This window comes from Nuphar pumila, chromosome 14 (genome assembly GCF_984573655.1).
Source record: "Nuphar pumila chromosome 14, dmNupPumi1.hap1.1, whole genome shotgun sequence".
Classification (NCBI taxonomy): domain Eukaryota; kingdom Viridiplantae; phylum Streptophyta; class Magnoliopsida; order Nymphaeales; family Nymphaeaceae; genus Nuphar; species Nuphar pumila.
Window position 1 is genome coordinate 90,700,001 of NC_143262.1, and position 10,560 is coordinate 90,710,560.

The 10,560-nt window shown below is 39.4% G+C and overlaps 1 protein-coding gene across 3 annotated transcripts in view; it reads right to left on the bottom strand.

The window, feature by feature from the left end:
- Positions 1 to 4,025, bottom strand: part of LOC149817394 (uncharacterized) — a 9,255-nt gene extending 5,230 nt beyond the window's left edge. The window contains exons 1-5 of one of the 3 annotated variants that reach the window (XM_089986768.1): positions 3,765 to 4,025; positions 3,122 to 3,254; positions 2,206 to 2,335; positions 1,609 to 1,645; positions 454 to 709 (exon numbers count right to left, since the gene is read on the bottom strand). In XM_089986768.1, coding sequence (XP_089842894.1) covers positions 454 to 709; positions 1,609 to 1,645; positions 2,206 to 2,335; positions 3,122 to 3,254; positions 3,765 to 3,950 — 742 coding nt within the window. In that variant the 5' untranslated portion in view covers positions 3,951 to 4,025. The remainder of the gene's footprint in view (positions 1 to 453; positions 710 to 1,608; positions 1,646 to 2,205; positions 2,336 to 3,121; positions 3,255 to 3,764) is intronic. The other 2 variants (XM_089986767.1, XM_089986769.1) reach the window with 2 other exon arrangements.
- Between the last annotated feature and the right edge of the window lie 6,535 nt (positions 4,026 to 10,560).

Here is a 10,560-nt window from a genome sequence, read left to right on the forward strand (position 1 = left end):
GCTAACCTAAACATGTAAATTACATTTGTATGGTTAGTTTCATGAAAAATGACAAAAAAAAAAAAAGAAAAAGATGAAAAAAACTCATTTATACGCAATATCGACATGAGCAAATGTAAACTCATATATATAGGGTAGATATAGGTTATTAATGAGTATTAATCATTTTTTTCTTCAAAATTTCCTATTTTTTGTAGATCAAATGTTAGCATGGTTCTCCACAATGTATCAAAATTTCATAACTCAAAAGATCACATTTTTACATTAAAAAAAAATGATCCAAGGCTTGATCCTTAGCAAACAAACCATGCTAACACATCTATGTGTTTAGATTGAGTGGATACGCACTTATGATTTCTGGCTTATTAGTTTTATACCTTCATTATAAAACCTGTTGGTGGTGTGTGTGGGTGTCTAGGTGTAGAGAGAGAGAGAGAGAGAGAGAGAGAGAACCTGTTGGTGGTGTGTGTGGGGCAGCAACAGGAAGAGTCCCACCGTAGTGCTGCTGCGCATAACCAGGCAGGCCCCCAGAGCTGCCCGCAGAGTAGTGGAGGAGCTGCCCGTACCCTTGCCCATGACCGTAGCCACTAGCAGTGCCCGGACCGACGTGGAAGTAGGGGTAGAAGGCTGCCCCGGCCACAATACCAGCTGCCCCACCATAAACGGCAGGGTATTGGGCACCCGCCCCTCCATACACATTGTAGTAACTCTGCATTATACAACAATTAACCAATCCCTAATTACAATCACTAATTAAGCCGCTTTCATGCTGCCATAAAATTAATGAAAAAAAAATACTAGTAATATCCTTGCTTTCGTTTTTCATAAATGCCTTTTGTCAATGGTGTTGTAATAGAAATGGAGGCTTATATATAATATCCCTATTTATCATGAATATATAGTATGGAATATTATGAGGTAATTAAACCATGAGCCCACCACCACCAACCCATGATTTTTATCCGTTCATGCTCATAAAATAGGATGAAGTGGGACGTATGTTGCATGCTTCATCTCATTAATTATCGGGATAAACGCATTATTATTCCACATTGCCCAAGTAGTATATCTAGATATCGGGATAAAACCAACCGACACTAAGTTTGCGATCGAATGTACAAATTTAACTACTGCTTAAACTGTTTCATTTGGGAAGTGGGAAAGCCCAAAATCTAGATTTTTTTTCGGGTGTTTAGGGGCCGGCACGATTGGTCAAGTGGTGGGCCTCCTCGACTGTGTGTGTATCCCATTAGCGAGCCATGTGGGTCAAGTGGGTGAAGTGAAATGACTAGTCGCAGCAGCTGAGGTGGCTATTTACACATTGGCCTCGCTCGCTCACCGATGGGAACCGTCCTCAAGTTGCTACAGTACTCGACATGGTGCCAGCCTCGAGGACACTTCCCAGTCGAAAAATGTTAGCAACTTGCGTGTGTGTGAACGTGCTTGCATGTGTGTGTGTGTGTGTGTGTGAGAGAGAGAGAGAGAGAGAGAGTGAGAGAGAGAGGGGGGATGTTGGTAGTAGTTAATTGATTATCCACATGGACGAGATAGGCTAAAAGAATAGCATTTAGACATATAAGAAAGAGGAAGAGTTTAAAATATACTGACCGTGAGATAATTGTAATCGGTTGAGTATGGAGAATACCTGAAAACGGTAAACAGAAGCACCGATCAAAAAGAAAAGAAATACAAGCACACACAATCAAAACTGCAAGTACAGATGCTTATAAGCTACATTGTGCCCGAGAGAGAGAGAGAGAGAGAGAGAGTTGCAAGTTGAAAATGTATTTGCATATAAGCCAGGATGGCATGCACTTTTCCTTTAGAATATTGTGTGTGCGTGTGTGCGTGTGTGTGTGTGTGCGTGTGTGTGTGTGAGAGAGAGAGAGAGAAGCGTGCAAGTTGAAACAGTGCTAATAAGCGAGGACGACGTGCTTTCTTTAGAATCTTGTGTGCGTGTGTGTGTGTGTGTGTGTGTTCGCGTGCTGTGTGTATGTGTGCGTGAGAGAAGAGAGAGAGAGAGTGCGCGTGCTGTGTGTGTGTGTGTGTGTGTGAGAGAGAGAGAGAGAGAGAGGTGTATTTTCATCTTCGCGGGCAACTCCAATGATCGACCTAGGTACCAAGCGTCCAAGCCTACATGTGACCGTTCACGTGCCACCCAACACACCAACAAGCAATAAATTTCATCTGAAAATACAAACTCACCCATACAGGTTATAAGGAATCCCTTGTTGGATGGCATAATGAGGGAAAGTTGCAGACGAAGGAAAAGTCGTTCCCATCCCACTTTGAAGACCTGTATGAAACGAGTTCAGCGCCCTGAACCTGTTCCCCCCTGGTTAAACAGACAACCCAAATACAGCCACATTTTACTCATATCATGTCTAACCATGGTAGAACCTTAACCGCACTTCAAATACGTTATAAGTTTTTTCCTTAAATCTTCATATATGCAGCTCATGCTTAAAGAAGACATCTGTACTATTCTTATTCTTTTTCCTTTCGTACTTATTAGATTTGTTAATTGCCCAAAAGATAATATTTGTTTTCATAGATGTGAAAACATAAACAACTGACATAAAAAAAATGCCTACTTTTTGCCAAGTCTTATAGAAGTTTGTTTTTTTCTTAAAATTTATTTTCACAATGCTAGAAAATTTTACTCGAATATTCATCATTCGAAAACCAGGAATCTTTTTTGACATCAGCCCATTGGTTAAATCGTAAATCTTTTGATGCTTCAAAAGTACATATCATAGATGATCCATTAAAAAGTAGTGAGCAGCCATGTTCAATAATTCAAATATGAAACTTCAAGACAAAGAAAAAGAAAAGGAACATTGGTTTCCAAAAATACACCATGAATCAGTTGTCACTTTATATTCTTTAAATGATCTGAAATGTGAAGAAGATAAAAAGCATTCTGCTCTCTTTTTATCTCCCATGGCTCCAGCTTAAAATGCAATACCAATCAATTATGTTCATAAAAAAAAGCCTTTTAAAAAAAGAATGATTATGAAGATACAATATTTCTCTAAAAAAAAAATATTTAAAGATTATGAAGATACAATATACATGATATAAACTTAGCTGCAGATCAAGAAGAGGAAATAATCCGTACCATGCTGAGGGGTAGGAGGCCTGGTTCTTTGAACGCCTAGGGAGGCAAGGTTACAGTTAGCCCTCCTTCCATCGATCACAGGAATAGGATCCACACAGGCTCTCATGGCAGCCTCTGGCTCCCTAAAAGTTACCTGCAAAAGGTACTAAACATCATTTTTTTTTAAATGGAAAAAGAAAAAGCAAAAGTTGATTCTAGGCCTTCTTTTTTGAGAAAAAAAAGAAAGAAAGAACCCCTCGGATCCTGGACAAAAATCTAAAATCCGGGTTCTTTTACATGAAAGATACGCTGATCATGTATCACTAAAATCAGGAACCAGGTCACATAAAATCACAAAATGTAACCAAGTCTCAGGTGTAATGTTTGGAAGGACAATCCCACCAGATTGACTGCCAAAGTAATGTTTTGGGGGCTGTCAAGCATAGGGAATTGAGCAAGATTAGATACTGCATCAAGCAAAAAAAAAGGATATTGGACTCATATCATTCCAACTGATCATGTCCAATCATTCAGCTTAGTGATCAGACTGCCACTAAATACCTTAAAAACAAATAACCCTAAACCCTAGACTGCAACCATCGTGATAACCGGATGCACAAGCAAGCAAAACTAACACAAAAACAAGATGAGAGAGCACACTCACAAAACCATAGCCTTTGGATCTCCCAGTGTTCTTGTCAGTGATCACCACAGCCTCTAAGATCTCACCAAACTGCTGAAAGTATTTCCTCATGGTCTCCTTATGTGTTTCCCAAGCAAGGCCACCAACAAAGACTTTGGTGTAGGTGGTGTCTCCAAACTGGCCGGGGATGTTACCTTCCGGGGTCATTTCTGGTGCCGGAAAAATTATCAGAATGGATGAAGATGGAATTTGCTTGCTTCCCCCCCCCCCCCCCCTACTACTACTACTACTACTAATCCTCTTCCTCTTCCTCCTTGGATCCTACCAACCTAAAGAAAGTATTAAGAGGGATCGGTCCAGATGATCACCACTAGATTTTATGAGTTAAAGGGGTTGAGGATGAGATCTTTCGTGATGGGTAAAGGAGGAGATAGGGATGGAGGGGAGGGAGAGTGTGGATGGAAGGGAAACAGCAAGAGAAAGCAAAAGGAGGAGAAAAAGGAAAGCCGGTAGCATACGGACTTCTGTATTATATATATATATATAGTGATATCATCATCCACCATCCATATAATATAATGGCATTAAAAGAAAACAACATCTAATGTACATATATTTTATATATGGCAGTGAAGTGTTTTACCAAAAAGTCATTTTTCCTTTTAGTATTTCCATGGAAGTGGTTACTACCATTTTCTCTTTTTTTCTATTTTTTCACTTGGGCTGGTTTTCTTTTGCGTTGTGTCCCATATTACTCAAAGTTTGAATGCCACATGGACAGCTACTTGGTTCTATGTCAAAGCCCTAGGCCCCTAGCATTGGAGATCTTGTGGATTTCATCGAATCAAACTTAAGTAATACATCATCAGGTAGGGGCGACTTGTGAATGCCACCAAGTTGACGGGACATCACAAGTTCGAAACCTATAGGTGGTGTCCCGTGCCACAAAGATCGAAGCTACATGTACTCACAGTCACAGGTGGGCAGCCAATGTGCGGTCGGTGAACCACCTTGCTTCGGCTATAATGCAAGGGGTTGATGGCCGTGGAAACTCAAGTAATGCTTGTTTGGCTATAGTCTAGTGTTTTGAGCTCGTGTGACCAAACTCAATCCCAATGCTGGCAAGAGCCCATTTTCATGCAGTCAGGACTAGATCTTAATTTGACTCATGGGCTCTAGAGTCACCTAGGTCATAGTTGACCACTAGACATGGCAAACCGATACTCGCACCCTGTCTTGCTTGGTCGAATCTTTGCATTGCTTATCTAACATCTTGGCTTAAGTCAATGTACGGGGGAGGCGATGCTGTCAACACAGGGATCCAAGGGTAGTTTTACCATTTAAAAATTTAGTGGCATATTGGATAATAATGAGGTGAATTAGGTAATTTATTGTCATGGATGGCAACGGATCATCCTTTTTCACATCATGACAGGAACAGGCTTTTTTTTTCTTTATTAATTAATTAGTAATATTGCCTGGAATTTGACCGGTTGGTTATCTCCATCGATATGTCTAAGCGATTGCCGGCCAAATTTTCACCGGCGAAGCTGCCGGAAAATCTATTCTCCGTCCATATCTGCCTTGGTTTCCCTCTTAAAGCAAAAACCGTCGCCTAAAATTTCCTTTCCAATTTTAATGTTTTCTATAAAAAGGTCATTTTCGGAAATTCTCTCTCTCTCTCTCTCTCTCTCTCTCTATTTTTTCCTGATCCATTGTCATTCCTAAAGGTATTTTAGTTATTTTAGTAACAGGGCGGGGTGAGGCAGGGGAAGTGTAAGTCCATCCCCACACGAGTTTTGATTTTAACCCTCATCTCCACCTTCATATCCGTTTCATGTCCTCTATCCTCTGCCCAAACAGGGCGGGGCAGGGCAGGACCTGTTTTCCCCGATCCACTGCCATCTCTCTCTCTCTCTCTCTCTCTCTCTCTCTATATATATATATATATATATATATATATATATATATATTAGATGTGTTCAGCAAGGTCCATTTAGTAGAATTTTTTTCTTATATCATGGGTATTTTATTAAAACATGTTTTTTGAGTTTAAAAAAATCCGTGCATGAATTTACAGTTAAGTTATAAAAAAACATGTATACAGCTTAGATTTTGGTGATACAAGAGCCAGTTCCTACTAGAAAAAAACATGTAGACTATATATATATGAGATTTGTGCTGAAAAAAACAGGTTTTGCTAAATCTATCTTAAATACAATTGATTGAAAACCTTTAAGTCACTTGTAATTATTTTTCCTAAATAGAGCTGTAGAGAAAATTGATCTTCAACACTTGTTTCCTTGCTTTTTAATTGAAAAAAAAAGGACCAAGTGAAAGAAATGAACTCACCCTAACAACCAAGTAACTTATTTTCCTAAACATAAATGGGAGAGCAGATTTGCGAGATTTTTTTTCTTCTTTACCAGCTTCATCATAAATGGGAGAGCAGATTTGCGAGAACTTTTTTCTTCTTTAAACTCGAAGAAACCACACTCGGCACGAAGCCCATATCACGCTGGCTCAGCTAGAAATACCTACTATCATCACGAAAAGGATAATTTGGTCTGGATGAATATTAAATTGGGGTGTTTTGGTAATTTGAGATGTCAATTAGTCAATTCGAGCTACAGTCAAAGGAGTCTGGCAGGACAAAAGAACAACCAACTTGTGCCCTTTTGACAGTTAATTAATATATAATTCTGCCTCTGAAATCATGAAAAAAAGCAATTGACTAAGACACTACCTCTCTTTTACGAAATTTCCAGAGACTTGTCCCAATATGATCAGATGTACCGAGCGGGTTATTTTCGTCATCATGAGTCAAAGGATAAAATCGTCCGTCAACGGATTATTTGTTTGCCTGGAGGTTTGATCAGGGATCCTAATTCCTAAATCATGTTTAGCTGAGGGTTAATGAGGCACACTAAAATTTAAGCAGTGTCATTAATGGGCAATAAAACATGATCAGCTTTTGTCTCCTTTTAAACCTAATGGCTCTAATGACATTTTTTTTTTTTATTCCAAATGTTTTCAAACAGGGACACGTACTTTTGACGTATATCACAGAAGCATTAACGTTTTCCAAAATGACGCTTTAACACCCATCTTTTTGAGAGAATGGTTTGAAGTTGATTGGGCGCTTAAGTTGAATAATTTGTTTTTATATAATAATAATGCCAGCTCATAGCAACCTGACACTTTGCTCCTATTGGTTTATTTCTTCAAAAGAACTGTATGGGTCTTAACTTAAGACTTTATATTTTTCGAAAAAATGAGTTCAGTTTTTGGAATTTACAGTAATCGAGGGGCTAGGTTGAAATTTTTTTCTCCTTTTTTTTTTTTTTTTTGTTCAAGTGCCAACGTGGATGGGCTGGCTCCAGCGTGCGTGTCTCAGAGAACCCCCACCCCCCTCAACAATGGGCTGTGGGGCCCACAACTGCGCAAACCAAACCTTTTTTAATGCACTCGACTCGGCTGGTTCAATACTCCACGGGGAACAGGGACGCGACTCGGCCCAATTCGTTCGGGTTCGGGCTACACGCGGGTCGGGAATTATTTGTGTGGAAACTTGGAAAAGAGGGCAAATTTCTTTGCTTTATTTGTTTGTTCGGGTCGGGTTTGAGTTTAGGGTTGCAAGCATGGCTGTCAACGGGTATGGTCCAAGATTCTCTGAACAGGCTTCGACCCATTATTTGTAAAATCACGGAATCGTCTAATTCTATTCGAATTCAGAGCGGGGTTTGGATCGCTCGTCGTCAATATCCGATGCAGCGTGATTCGGATGCCGTTTCTCTCTTTTTTTGGTTCTTTTAGGGAGCGTTTTGATTGTGCGTCATGCGCATCGTGAGGGACACTCTTTTTTTTGTACCGACTCCCTGGCACAGTGGGGACAGTACAGTTAAAAAAGAAAACTGCCTAGGACAAATTGGACAGTGTGTCCTGAACAGGATAATTGTCCTCAGCTAGATGTTCTGTCCAAAACTAGACAGAGAGTCAAACACTCCCTTAGATAACTGGGCCAAAACTGCCTTGCCACCCAGCTTTAGTCTCACGGTACCATGGGTTTTCTTTTATATATTTTATATTTAATTTATTTGTATTTATAAAATTTTCAGTTTTTTCAGAAAAACAAATTTTCAAGATATTTAACCGTTAGTATAAAGAGCGCGCCCTACATATAGCTATAGACCAAACCAGCAAGCTTTAGCTCTCTGTTATAACTAGCATGAGCCTGCAGGCTCAACCCAACCCCAACCCGGCACAGTTTTTCTCAAACTAACTGGCCTGTTAGTCGAGCCCAGTTAAACCGGGCCATCAAAACTGGCCTGCTTGACCCTTTTTTATTTTTGACCTGCCTGACCAGCCCGGCACGTTGATGGATCATGGACCCCCCACCCACCCAAAAAAAACAAACTATTTGCTACCAATTGGCAATCCAGCCTGATGCTCCTCTAGTTAGTGATGCAAAAGGGTTGGGTTTCGGATCTCAAAATACATTGGAGAGTCCTGTTGGTTCCGGTCTGAAACAGCCAAAATTTGCAAAAAAACCTTCATGAACCCGACCTGTTTGCAACCCTACCTCTAGTTGCAAGAGGCATGACATCCATGTCCGGGTCCGGTTCTCCACCCACTACTTTGCAAGCGTACTCAGCCCAATCGCTTCCAGACCCCTACCAGATATCTCTTAAGCTGCATGTGGCGGAGGGATTCGAACCTGGGCCTTCGGCATGGCACACGGCCCCGCTTACCACATGGGATACCACCTCGGTGGTTTTATCACTTACTACTTATCATGACGCTGATAAAGAAGTATTTATAAATTTATAATATATTACATATATGTTATCATATCTACATTTTTTTCACGAGACTTAAAACAAAATTAATGTCCGCATTTTCGTTTTAAAAAATATCTTTTTATTTATTGAGAGAGTCCCAATCGAGGATTTTGTTTGCAATGGTAGTCTACAAGACTACCCAAAATTTTACTCCTATAATATGTGTGGACGTAGTAACTATGATTTATTATAAAATAAAAGCCATGCCTTGCTCTAGTAATCTTTAACACTCGACAACAATGAACATTTGGTATTTTTTATATTAAAAATAATTTTACATTATTTGACACTGGACCACAATGAATTAACTTAACAAATTAGAGTATATATTTGCTTAGGGTTAACATTTGGTGCTATTGAAGGCACTAAATTATGTGAAACTATTGAGCTAGAATTCATAAGTTATATATATATATATATATATATATATATAGTTTAAATTAAATCTTATGGTTGTAATCTACAATGTCTATTTAGTGAGAAATGAGATGATTGTTACACCTAAACATGTTTTTCAAGGGCTTAAAAAATTAAGGCCCCACAATGCACTAAAATTTCATGACTCAAAAAAACATATTTTTATATTGAAATAACGGGATCCAAGGTTTGATCCTTAGCAACAAAGTGTGATTGAGTTGATAACACTTGAACCTATGATTTTCGGCTCATAGCACCAAATATATATTAACTTAGGGATGGTCGTGGATAGGGGCGGGGTGGAAGACAAGGTCTCCACCCCCGTCCCATCTCAAAATCCTACCCTCCATCCTCGCCTTCATCCCCATTTCATGTCCTCCATCTCTAGTCAAAATGAGGTGGGGCTCTATTTTCTTTCGGTCCACTGTTGTAAGACCCATAATTTTTCAGCAAAAATTTTGAATAAATATAAGAGGTGTTTTATGTAAAAATATCATATGAACTCAAAATGTGAAATGAACTGATTTCAATGAACCAATTATACTTAAAACATATATATCCTTGCAAATATATAGTCAAACAGTCAGTGAGCCATAACTTCCTTCCTAAATAAAATTAGAAGATTTCAAAGAATCAACTCACTTAGTTTCATCGATACGAAGAAAATGGTGTACTCATAATTTTTCGCCAAAAATATCGGTGAAACCCCGAAAATATGTGAAACCCAAAAAATATCAGACGAGTCCAACAAAAATATTTCACCAAAAAATATCTTGTAGACCCCACAAAAATATCTCATGAAATCATAAGGTGGGCCCCATAAGGACATATAAGTTATTTTATTACTTCACCATTAAGTTTGGGTTTTAGAACAAGTACGTTGACTGGATCGGATCGACACCCTTATGTGGATCCAAGATCCACAAAATTTGACTATAAATAAGAGGAGACCCCTCTTAGAAAATCGTTTAACCCTCTCTCTCTACTTTTTTTCTTTCTAGACTCTCTCCCCTGCCACCTCTCTCTTGGTTCTAGCCTGGGTCGAGCCCACTTGGAGTGAGCTTGGATCTGCTTATCCTAGGCTGAGCCTAGTTGGTCAAGATCCACCTAACTTATCAGGTTAGCTTTTCTCTCTCTGCTTTTGCCTTGGTCCTAGCCTAGGTCAAACCTATTTGACCTACACTTAGCCTGTTTTAAGTGAGTCTAGACCCACTTGACCTAGATCAAACCCAATTGAGACAAGATCCATTGGTCCTAACCACTTGATACCATTCCATTGCCTAAGTCCAACTCATTCGACCTAACTTAGCCTAGTTGAGGTAGGTTTGAACCTAGTTGGACCTAAGCCTGTTCCAAATCGGTTCTTGGTCTAGACTTCATCAGATTGTAGTTTCGTTGAAAGCTACAAGAGACACTCTTGGTTGTGACTGTACCGAACGTAAAGGACATGTCTGCCATGACCTAAGAGTACCTTAACCACCTTGTTAGAGCACCACCACATATCTTGGGTAAGTTTGAGCATCAAATAATGCCAAAGTTCTAATCTTCTTGATATATAC